General features: G+C 40.4%; 1 protein-coding gene across 3 annotated transcripts in view; it reads right to left on the bottom strand.

Annotated features, from left to right (window-relative positions):
- Positions 1–12,539, bottom strand: part of LOC133568025 (rho GTPase-activating protein 29-like) — a 142,198-nt gene that overhangs the window by 60,170 nt on the left and 69,489 nt on the right. For 2 of the 3 annotated variants that reach the window (XM_061919716.1, XM_061919717.1), the window contains 3 exons: positions 7,467–7,563; positions 4,686–4,758; positions 1,725–1,785 (listed from right to left, as the gene is read on the bottom strand). In XM_061919716.1, the coding sequence (XP_061775700.1) occupies positions 1,725–1,785; positions 4,686–4,758; positions 7,467–7,563 (231 nt within the window). Of the gene's footprint in view, positions 1–1,724; positions 1,786–4,685; positions 4,759–7,466; positions 7,564–7,697; positions 8,346–12,539 lie in introns of those variants that run through there. The other variant, XM_061919718.1, reaches the window with a different exon arrangement.

Here is a 12,539-nt window from a genome sequence, read left to right as displayed (position 1 = left end):
GTTTGGTGTGGGTTCACAGTGTGGCGCATATTTGTAACAGTGTTAAAGTTGTTTATACGGCCACCGTCAGTGTGACCTGTATGGCTGTTGACCAAGTATGTTTTGCAGTCCCTTCCGTGAATCAGCAGAAGCCTCATACAATATGTGAGAAGTATGGCGCTGTGTATACCCTCTATTTTTCTGGGAGATTTTCCAATTTTCAATGCCCTTCCACGGGTAATCATTCTCCCGGATTTTACCCAAACAACAGTATTAAGGGGGCACCGCGGAGACAATGCCTTTAGCGTCCTCTACAACCTGTAAAAACAGCGTGCCGGCCCAGCCACATGTTGTATTTGGCATCCGAAGACGCTATTGTAGCACGGAAGAGTTAGGGCTGCATTGGATTCTGGGTATTTGTTCTGTAGTGTTTATGTTGTGTTACGGTGCAGATGTTCTCCCAAAATGTGTTTGTCATTCTTGTTTGGTGTGGGTTCACAGTGTGGCGCATATTTGTAACAGTGTTAAAGTTGTTTATACAGCCACCCTCAGTGTGACCTGTATGGTTGTTGACCAAGTATGCTTTGCAGTCCCTTCCGTGAATCAGCAGAAGTCTCATACAATGTCGAGTGGTATACAGAGCGCCAATATACCTTAAAGGCACTGCCTGTGCGTGCCGGCCCAATCACATAATATCTACGGCTTTTCACACACACAAGTGAATGCAAGCCATACTTGGTCAACAGCCATACAGGTCACACTGAGGGTGGCCGTATAAACAACTTTAACACTGTTACAACACTGTGAACCCACACCAAACAAGAATGACAAAACACATTTCGGAAGAAGATCCACACCGTAACACAACATAAACACAACAGAACAAATACCCAGAACCTTTTGCAGCACTAACTCTTCCGGGACGCTACAATATACACCCCCCAGTAACTCCCTAACCTAAACTCCGCCCGCCTCAACCTCCTCATGTACTCTCAAGGAGAGCACGTCCCAAATCCCAAGCTGCTGTTTTGAGGCATGTTTAAAAAAATTATGCACTTTGTGACTTCAATAATAAATATGGCAGTGACATGTTGGCATTTTTATTCCATAACTTGAGTTGATTTATTTTGCAAAACCTTGTTACATTGTTTAATGCATCCAGCGGGGCATCACAACAACATTAGGCACAATAATGTGTTCATTCCATGACTGTATATATCGGCATCGGTTGCTATCGGAATCGATAATTAAAAGTTGGACAATATCGGCAAAAAAGCCATTATCGGACATGTCTACTCACAAGCATAAAACTACTTTTTTAAAGTAATAATTTCTTACTTCAAGCTTGAAAAAAAATCATGATGCAGAGCACATATTAAGTCAAGATAAAGGCACTAGCATTTACTTTATTTAAGAATATTTATCAACATATTAAGCAAAAATGTCTTTTTTTTTCTACCAATTAAAGTGCACTTGTTATTAGTGAGAATATACTTATTTTAAGGTATTTTTGGGTTAATTTTCCTTGTTTTGGAAAGTCTCGACAAGCCAAATTTTCTTGTTCTAATGGCATTTAATTTTGCTTAGTTCAAATAAAATACCCCTCATTTCTGTATTTTTTTAAAATTGTTTTTGAACACTTGACTTTTTGCAGGGTGAGCGGGGACGCCAGCCGTGCTTCATGAACACGCACACATTTTTACTTCGGCGGGAGATAAACGACAGAATGTGCGTGCGAGACTCACCGGCGAGGTCATTCTTCTCCGGCACAAACTCTTCGGGGTCCACGGCGAGGTTGTCGAAAGACTGCGGAGGACATTGGAGATTATACACTGCAAAAACTGAAATCTGAGTAAGATTAAATATCTCAAATAAGGGTGATTGCTTATTTTCTGTCTGATAAGATCATTCTTCTCATTAAGCAGATCTTATGTTAGAGTGTTTTACTTGTTTTGAGTGTTTTGGTCCTAAATGATGTCAGCTTGTGGCTGGGATTTGATGACCTATATTGAGTAAAACATGCTTGAAACTAGAATATCAACTGTTGCCAAGCTGTGTCATCAACACTCACAAGTATAAAACTACATTTTTAAAGTAATCATTTCTTACTTCAAGCATGTAAAAAAAAAAAAAACTCTATGTAGGTCTCACTTAGACCTACATTTCATTAATTGACATCCTTCAGCAAAAATCAACAGGAAGTTGGCAAAAACCCCTTCAAAAGAAAAGTTTCCCAAAAATTCAATTTTTGCCTCTTCGAGCTGTAATTTGACCTCTTTAAAATGCTTCAAAACTCACCAAACTCGACACACACATCATGACTGGCGAAAGTTGCGATCTAATAAAAAAACCAAACCCCAAAACTCAAAATTGTGCTCAAGTGCCCCCTAGGAATAAAACACTGACAAAACTGCTCTTGGGAAGAAAACACAGAAGGAAGGAATGTCGTAGAGACATGAAACAAAAACCTCTATGTAGGTCTCACTTAGACCTACATTTCATTAATTGACATACTTCAGCAAAAATCAACAGGAAGTTGGCAAAACCCCTTCAAAATAAAAGTTTCCTAAATTTTTTTATTTGTGCCTCTTTGAGCTGTAATTTGACCCCTTTATAATGCTTCAAAAGTCAACAAACTCGACACACACATCATGACTGGCGAAAATTGCGATCTAATGAAAAAACCAAACCCCAAAACTCAAAATTGTGCTCTAGCGCCCCCTAGGAATAAAACACTGACAAAACTGCTCTTGGGAAGAAAACACAGAAGGAAGGAATGTCGTAGAGACATGAAACAAAAACCTCTATGTAGGTCTCACTTAGACCTACATTTCATTGGTTGACATCCTTCAGCAAAAATCAACAGGAAGTTGGCAAAAACCCCTTCAAAATAAAAGTTTCCTAAAAAAATTAATTTTTGCCTCTTTGAGCTGTAATTTGACCCCTTTAAAATGCTTCAAAACTCACCAAACTCGACACACACATCATGACTGGCGAAAATTGCGATCTAATAAAAAAAACTCAAAATTGCGCTCTAGTGCCCCCTAGGAATAAAACACTGACAAAACTGCTCTTGGGAAGAAAACACAGACAAAACTGATTGTAACTTCCGGTGGGAATGTTGTAGAGACATAAAACAAAAACCTCTATGTAGGTCTCACTTGGACCTACATTTCATTAACTGACATCCTTCAGCAAAAATCAACAGGAAGTTGTCAAAAACCCCTTCAAAATAAAAGTTTCCTAATTTTTTTTATTTTTGCCTCTTTGAGCTGTAATTTGACCCCTTTAAAATGCTTCAAAAGTCAACAAACTCGACACACACATCATGACTGCCGAAAATTGCGATCTAATAAAAAAAACTCAAAAATTGCGCTGTAGTGCCCCCTAGGAAAAAAACACAGACAAAACTGCTCTTGGGAAGAAAACACAGACAAAACTGCTTCTAACTTCCGGTAGGAATGTCATAGAGACATGAAACAAAAACATCTATGTAGGTCTCACTTAGACCTACATTTCATTAATTGACATCCTTCAGCGAAAATCAACAGGAAATTGGCAAAAACCCCTTCAAAATAAAAGTTTCCTAAAAAAATTATTTTTTGCCTTTTTGAGCTGTAATTTCACCCCTTTAAAATGCTTCAAAACTCACCAAACTCGACACACACATCATGACTGGCGAAAATTGCGATCTAATAAAAAAAACTCAAAATTGCGCTCTAGTGCCCCCTAGGAATAAAACACTGACAAAACTGCTCTTGGGAAGAAAACAAAGACAAAACTCATTGTAACTTCCGGTGGGAATGTCGTAGAGAAATGAAACAAAAACCTCTATGTAGGTCTCAATTAGACCTAAATTTCATTAATTGACATCCTTCAGCAAAAATCAACAGGAAGTTGGCAATTACCCCTTCAAACAAAAGTTTTGTAAAAACCTGTCACCTTTTTTCAAACATTATCTCCTCTGAGCGCGTTTGTTGTGTCGGCTTCAAACTCGCACAGGACAGAGATTGAACCATTCTGATTAAAAGTTGTGCAAAGAGTTTTTCTAACTGCTCCGGGTTTGATTTTACGAGCCTTAAAAGAACCGCTGCGCTGCTGCCGTCTCAAGATGGCCGCTTAAAAACAGGAAGCGCCAGCGTGACCACACAATGCAGAGAAAGTAGGTAATGTGCGGGTAAAGATATGTTGACTGGGTGAAAGAAGGAGGCACCAGTTGGACTCCAGGATACAGAGAAGGTAGGTAATGTGCAGGTAACGATATGTTGTCTGGGTGATGGCAGGAAGCACTAGCATGTATGGGTGGAAGAATGAAGCACCAGTGTGACCCCAGGATGCAGGGAAGGTAGGTAATGTGCAGGTAAAGATATGTTGCTTGCAGCTTTAATTTTACTTGTTTTGGAAAGTCTTGTCGAGCCAAATTTTCTTGTTCTATAGGCAGATATCTTTGCTTCGTTCAAATAAATTACTCCTCATTTTTGTATTTTTTTTTGGTCTTGTTTTTGAACCCTGACTTCTTGCAGCGTACACGGGGCAAAAAAGCAACATGCAATCAGAAGCAGCTGTGCTTTCAACACCCAAATTAAGTCGGAAGGGCTGGTCTTTGAGGCTTTTCATAAATGGAGGCCTGCTTTAAATTGCCAGTCTAAAGAGCTGTCATCCCTGAGAAGAAAACCCACGAAAAGAAACCAGACAAAATGCTTCACCCTGCTTCTTCTGGTCTGGGGAGTCCCCAACCCTGAGCCGTTGTCCGCATCGCCCATAAGGAAGTCAGAAACTCTGAGGGGGCAGAACAGAAACATAAAACAGTCACGATTAAGCCAACATTAAATAAAACTCGACATCACTTTTTCCACAACCCAACTTTTCACATGATTCGGTTTTTGACAACAACAATGTGCGGAATGGGGTGCTGGTGACTAAGACTGGTGCTTTACAATGGATATTATTACTCTGGCATGGGAACAGAAAAACCTTGCGAGTGGCAGCACTTTGATAAAGAAGGTGAGGAACACAATGGAATTCCAAGAAATATCTCACACCAAAGTGCAGCCGTCATTGAAAGGCAAAAGTGATGTGAAATGTGCCGGTTAGAAATGTCTGATAATGACTTTTTGACTGACTTATTGACTGACTGACTGACTGACTTTTTGACTGACTGACTGATTTTTTGACCGACTGACTGATTTTTTGACCGACTGACTGTTTAACTGACTGACTAACTTTTTGACAGACTGACTGACTTTTTGACTGACTGACTGACTGACTGACTGATTTTTTGACCGTTTGACTGATTTTTTGACCGACTGACTGTTTAACTGACTGACTAACTTTTTGACTGACTGATTTTTTGACCGTTTGACTGATTTTTTGACCGACTGACTGTTTAACTGACTGACTAACTTTTTGACTGACTGACTGACTTTTTGACTGACTGACTGTTTAACTGACTGACTAACTTTTTGACAGACTGACTGACTTTTTGACTGACTGACTGACTGATTTTTTGACCGTTTGACTGATTTTTTGACCGACTGACTGATTTTTTGACTGACTGACTGATTTTTTGACTGACTGACTGATTTTTTGACTGACTGACTGATTTTTTGACCGACTGACTGATTTTTTGACTGACTGACTGATTTTTTGACTGACTGACTGACTGACTGACTGATTTTTTGACCGACTGACTGATTTTTTGACCGACTGACTGATTTTTGGACTGACTGACTGATTTTTGGACTGACTGACTGAATTTTTGACTGACTGACTGATTTTTTTTACTGACTGACTGACTTTTTGACTGAGTGACTGACTTTTTGACTGAGTGATTGACTTTTTGACTGACTGACTGACTTTTTGACTGACTGACTGACTTTTTGACTGACTGACTGACTTTTTGACTGACTGACTGACTGAATGATTGACTGACTTTTTGACTGAGTGACTGACTTTTTGACTGACTGGCTGACTTTTTGACTGACTGACTGACTGAGTGAGTGACTGACTTTTTGACTGAGTAACTGACTTTTTGACTGACTGACTGACTTTTTGACTGACTGACTGAATGATTGACTGACTTTTTGACTGACTGACTGACTGACTGACTTTTTGACTGACTGACTGACTTTTTGACTGACTGACTGACTGAATGATTGACTGACTTTTTGACTGAGTGACTGACTTTTTGACTGACTGACTGACTGAGTGACTGACTGACTTTTTGACTGAGTAACTGACTTTTTGACTGACTGACTGACTGACTGACCTTTTGACTGACTGACCTTTTGACTGACTGACTGACTGACCTTTTGACTGACTGACTGACTGACCTTTTGACTGACTGACTGACTGACTGACTGACTGACTGACTTTTTGACTGACTGACTGACTGACTGACTTTTTGATTGACGGACTTTTTGACTGACTGACTGACTTTTTGACTGACTGATGGACTAACTTTTTGACTGACTTTTTGAGTGACTAACTGACTGACTTTTTGACAGACAGACAGACAGACAGACAGACAGTACATTATTGATTCCTTCAGGAGAGTTCCCTCAGGAAAATAAAAATTCCAGCAGCAGTGTACAGAATTGAGATCGAATATAAAAAGTACAAAGTAAATAATGGGGGTATAAATGGAAACAAAATACAAAAACATAACAATAAGAATAAAGATAAAACGCAACAATGGGAATGAAATATAACATTAAAATAAGAATATAACAAGAGAAACTAGACAGTAGTGACCATGTTATGAAAAATGTATTCCGATATTGTCCAACTCTTAATTACCGATACCGATATATACAGTCGTGGAATGAACACATTATTATGCCTCATTTTGTTGTGATGCCCCGCTGGATGCATTAAACAATGTAACAAGGTTTTCCAAAATAAATCAACTCATATTTATTAATGTACTCACAAAGTGCATGCCTCAAAACAGCAGCTTGGAATTTGGCACATGCTCCCCCTGAGAGAGCATGAGGAGCTCAATGTGGGCGGGGTCGGGGATGGCGTATATTGTAGCGTCCCGGAAGAGTTAGTCCTGCAAGGGGTTCTGGGTATTTGCTGTGTTTATGTTATGTTACAGTGTGGATGTTCTCCCGAAATGTGTTTGTCATTCTTGTTTGGTGTGGGTTCATATTTGTAAAGGTGTTAAAGTTGTTTATACGGCCACCCTCAGTGTGACCTGTATGGCTGTTGACCAAGTGTGCGTAGCATTCACTTGTGTGTGTGAAAGGCTGTAGATAGTATGTGATTGCAAAGGCAGTGCCTTTAAGGTTTATTGCCACTCTGTACTTCTCCCTACATCCGTGTTCACAGCGGCGTAATGAAAAGGCATAAATTTTACTTCTCGAAACCGATACCGATAATTTCCGATATTCCATTTTAAAGCATTTATCAGCCGATAATATCTGCAGTCCGATATTATCGGACAGCTCGAGTTTTGAGGGTTAAAAAAAAAATTTCGCACTCACACATTGCCGAACGTGAACGCCAAAGTGTCGATGGAAGCGTGAATCTCGCCAAAAAAGGCGTCTCGGTTCTCTGGTCTCACGTCTTTGAAGTTGATGCCTGTGGAGAGAGAAAGAATTTTTAGCTCTGCACAAATAATATCACTGACCATCAAACATATTTATTCAGTAAACGGCCACCCCAAAGGAGGGTCATGAACTTCACTTTGCCTTCCTCTGGTAATCAGACATTACCTTTTAGGTTCTTTGTGTCTCTTGGCTTAAAACAACGACAACAAAAACGATGTCTTCCAACCAGAAAAGGGGAATTTTCGCTTTGTTTTTCGAATCCAATCCACGGTTTTTCACTCCCCAAAGTAATAATCCAATATTGTTCAGCTTCGAGTTTTCCAGAAGGAGTTTAGAAGACTTGTTGAGGCGGAAAAAAAAATGTCTGAACGCAGAGTTTTTCTGTCCAGGAAACACTTTCCTCAGCAAGACGACGTCGCAAACAAAGTCAAAAGCAGTGAAATCCGACTAAGCAGAGTACTTCCTGCCTCCGCTGCAACAGGAAACACTCAAACAGCTTGAGTTCTGTCACTCCATCTTACCTTTTAGTCTCCTTCAAAACTCAAAAAATCATATCATATTAGAGAGTCCGTAACGAGCTTGTAAGAGTTCCACTTCCTATCGGACTTTTCTAGCTTTTTCGTTTCCATTTCCTCTTCTATCAGCGTTGGCAAACCCGCAAGAGAAAAAAAAGTGCGACAGATCATGAGCTTTTCAGGGCTCCGAAGCTTCAGGACGAGACGTCGCACTTGCCTTTTGTGCACCTCTCTCGCCCTGAATGCACAACTCTGCACTGGCTTCTTCCTCAGGACATCCTGTGAGTCGCATAACAATAATTCCAGAGATCAGCCGCCCCGCCCCCACCAGTCCACCCCTTGTCCGAAATACGGGAACTGCATCATTTAAGTACTGCGGGTTATTGTTCTTTCAGAGATCCACCTGAACATCAAGCATGGAACAAAAAAAATGTACGTATATATGGGACACTTAGCGTCTAACAATCTATGTGAAACCTTTCAATCCGGTTTCAGGGCAAATCACTCGACTGAGACAGCCCTCGCAAAAATTGACTAATGATCTATTGCTAACGATGGACTCTGATGCGTCATCTATGTTGCTGCTCCTCGATCTTAGCGCTGCTTTCGATACCGTCGATCATAATATTTTATTATCAAAACACGAATTGGTATGTCAGACTCAGCCCTGTCTTGGTTTAACTCTTATCTTACTGATAGGATGCAGTGTGTCTCCCATAACAATGTGACCTCGGACTATGTTAAGGTAACGTGTGGAGTTCCCCAGGGTTCGGTCCTTGGCCCTGTACTCTTCAGCATCTACATGCTGCCGCTAGGTGACATCATACGCAAATACGGTGTTAGCTTTCACTGCTATGCTGATGACACCCAACTCTACATGCCACTAAAGCTGACCAACACGCCGGATTGTAGTCAGTTGGAGGCGTGTCTTAATGAAATTAAACAATGGATGTCCGCTAACTTTTTGCAACTTAGCGGCAAAAAAACGGAAATGCTGATTATCGGTCCTCTTAGACACCGACCTCTATTTAATAATACAACTCTAACATTTGACAACCAAATAATAAAAGAAGGTGACTCGGTAAAAAATCTGGGTATTATCTTCCACCCAACTCTCTCCTTTGATGCACACATTAAAAGCGTTACTAAAACGGCCTTCTTTCATCTCCGTAATATCGCTAAAATTCGCTCCATTTTGTCCACTAAAGACGCCGAGATCATTATCCATGCGTTTGTTACGTCTCGTCTCGATTACTGTAACGTATTATTTTCGGGTCTCCCCATGTCTAGCATTAAAAGATTACAGTTGGTACAAAATGCGGCTGCTAGACTTTTGACAAGAACAAGAAAGTTTGATCATATTACGCCTGTACTGGCTTCCTGTGCACTTAAGATGTGACTTTAAGGTTTTACTACTTACGTATAAAATACTACACGGTCTAGCTCGATCCTATCTCGCCGATTGTATTGTACCATATGTCCCGGCAAGAAATCTGCGTTCAAAAGAATCCGGCTTATTAGTGATTCCTAGAGCCCAAAAAAAGTCTGCGGGCTATAGAGCGTTTTCCGTTCGGGCTCCAGTACTCTGGAATGCCCTCCCGGTAACAGTTCGAGATGCTACCTCAGTAGAGGCATTTAAGTCTCACCTTAAAACTCATCTGTATACTTTAGCCTTTAAATAGACCTCCTTTTTAGACCAGTTGATCTGCCGCTTCTTTTCTTTCTCCTATGTCCCCCCCTCCCTTGTGGAGGGGGTCCGGTCCGATCCGGTGGCCATGTACTGCTCGCCTGTGTATCGGCTGGGGACATCTCTACGCTGCTGATCCGCCTCCGCTTGGGATGGTTTCCTGTGGACGGGACTCTCGCTGCTGTCTTGGATCCGCTTGAACTGAACTTTCTGTGTTGGAGCCACTATGGATTGAACTTTCACAGTATCATGTTAGACCCGCTCGACATCCATTGCTTTCGGTCCCCTAGAGGGGGGGGGGTTGCCCACATCTGAGGTCCTCTCCAAGGTTTCTCATAGTCAGCATTGTCACTGGCGTCCCACTGGATGTGAATTCTCCCTGCCCACTGGGTGTGAGTTTTCCTTGCCCTTTTGTGGGTTCTTCCGAGGATGTTGTAGTCGTAATGATTTGTGCAGTCCTTTGAGACATTTGTGATTTGGGGCTATATAAATAAACATTGATTGATAGACTGATTGATATTTCTTGATGTCTGGCAATGTGTGTGTAAATATGCAGTTTAGTCAACTACTTGGCTACAACAGCAGAAGTATTGTTGATTTGCCGTCTGAAGAAAAATAACTTGCCGTCAGCTACAGTGGAGCAAAAAAGTATTTAGTCAGCCACAGATTGTGCAAGTTCTCCCACTTAAAATGATGACAGAGGTCTGTAATTTTCATCATAGGTACACTTCAACTGTGAGAGACAGAATGCCAAAGTAGTTGGGAAAGGGCATGTTCACCACTGTATTTCATCACCTTTTCTTTTAACAACACTCAATAAACGTTTGGGAACTGAGAAAACTAATTGTTGAAGTTTTGAAAGTGGAATTCTTTCCCATCCTTGTTTTATGAAGAGCTTCAGTCGTTCAACAGTCCGGGGTCTGCGTTGTCGTTTGCCACACATGTTCCATGGGAGACATGTCTGGACTGCAGGCGGGCCAGGAAAGTACCCGCATTCTTTTTTTTTTTACAAAGCTACGCTGTTGTAACACGTGCTAAATGTGGCTTGGCATTGTCTTGCTGAAATAAGCAGGGGCGTCAATGATAACGTTGCTTGGATGACAACATACAGTGGGGCAAAAAAGTATTTAGTCCGCCAGCGATTGTGCAAGTTCTCCAACTTAAAATGATGACGGAGGTCTGTCATTTTCATTAAAGGTACAGAATGAGAGACAGAAGGTGAAAAAAAAATCCAGCAATTCACATTGTAGGAATTTAAAAATATATATTTGTAAATTATAGTGGAAAATAAGTATTTGGTCAAGCATTTAAAGTTCTCACTGATGGAAGGAGGTTTTGGCTCCAAATCTCACGATACATGGCCCCATTCATTCTTTCCTTAACACGGATCAATCGTCCTGTCCCCTTAGCAGAAAAACAGCCCCAAAGCATGATGTTTCCACCACCATGCTTCACTGTAGGTATGGTGTTCTTGGGATGCAACTCAGTATTCTTCTTCCTCCAAACACGACCAGTTGAGTTTATACCAAAATGGATACATGGATGATACAGCAGAGGATTGGGAGGATGTCATGTGGTCAGAGGTGGGTAGTAACGCGCTACATTTACTCCGTTACATTTACTTGAGTAACTTTTGGGATAAATTGTACTTCTACGAGTAGTTTTTATGCAACATACTTTTACTTGAGTATATTTATGGAGAAGAAACGCTACTTTTACTCCGTTCCATTTATTTACATTCAGCTCGCTACTTTTTTTAATCGATCTATTAATGTTTGTTTTGGTTAATGACAGAGCTTCAAAGTAGAATCTACGCATGCGTGCGTTTCACCAATCAAATGCAGTCACTGGTGACGTTGGACCAATCAAACAGAGCCAGGTGGTCACATGACCCGACTTAAACAAGTTGAAAAACTTATTGGGGTGTTACCATTTAGTGGTCAATTGTACGGAATATGTACTGTACTGTGCAATCTACTAATACGAGTTTCAATAAATCTAAAGGAAGAAAGACACTTTTTATTTCAACCGTACTTCCCGTCAAAAGCTTAAAGACTGATCGCACAGTTCCTGTCTTCACAATAAAAGCACCGCTCCATCGCGCCTGCGTTAACAAAATAAGAGTCTCCGAAAGCCAGTGCAAACAAGCGAGCAAGCTACGGAGTTTGCCGCCAATGTATTTCTTGTAAAGTGTATAAAAACGAATCTGGAAGCTGGACAAATAAGATGCCAAAAACCAACGACTTTCATGTGGTATTAGACAAAAAGAGGAACTTTTTTTCTCCTCCATTTGAAAACGTGGACATTATCAGCACTATACTGTCTGATTCCAATCAATGCGAGTCATCAGAATCAGGTAATACACACACTTATATTCTTGTCTTCATGAAAGATAGGAATCTATGTGTTAAACATGCATGTATATTCATTAAAACACCTTTAACATGTCAACAAAAACAGCAAAATAAATAAATATGTATGTATATATATATATATATATATATATATATATACATACATTTAATATATATATATCCATCCATCCATTTCCTACAGCTTATTCCTTTTTGGGGTCGCGGGGGGCGCTGGCGCCTATCTCAGCTACAATCGGGCGGAAAGCGGGGTACACCGTGGACAAGCCGCCACCTCATCGCAGGGCCAACACAGATAGACAGACAACATTCACATTCACACACTAGGGCCTATTAATATATATATATATATATATATATATATATATATATATATATATATATATATATATATATATATATATATATATATATATATATATATATATATATG

The sequence above is a fragment of the Nerophis ophidion genome, linkage group LG14 (genome assembly GCF_033978795.1).
Source record: "Nerophis ophidion isolate RoL-2023_Sa linkage group LG14, RoL_Noph_v1.0, whole genome shotgun sequence".
NCBI classification, from domain to species: domain Eukaryota; kingdom Metazoa; phylum Chordata; class Actinopteri; order Syngnathiformes; family Syngnathidae; genus Nerophis; species Nerophis ophidion.
The sequence above is the reverse complement of the archived record's forward strand: the minus strand, read 5'-3'. Positions and strand labels throughout refer to the sequence as shown.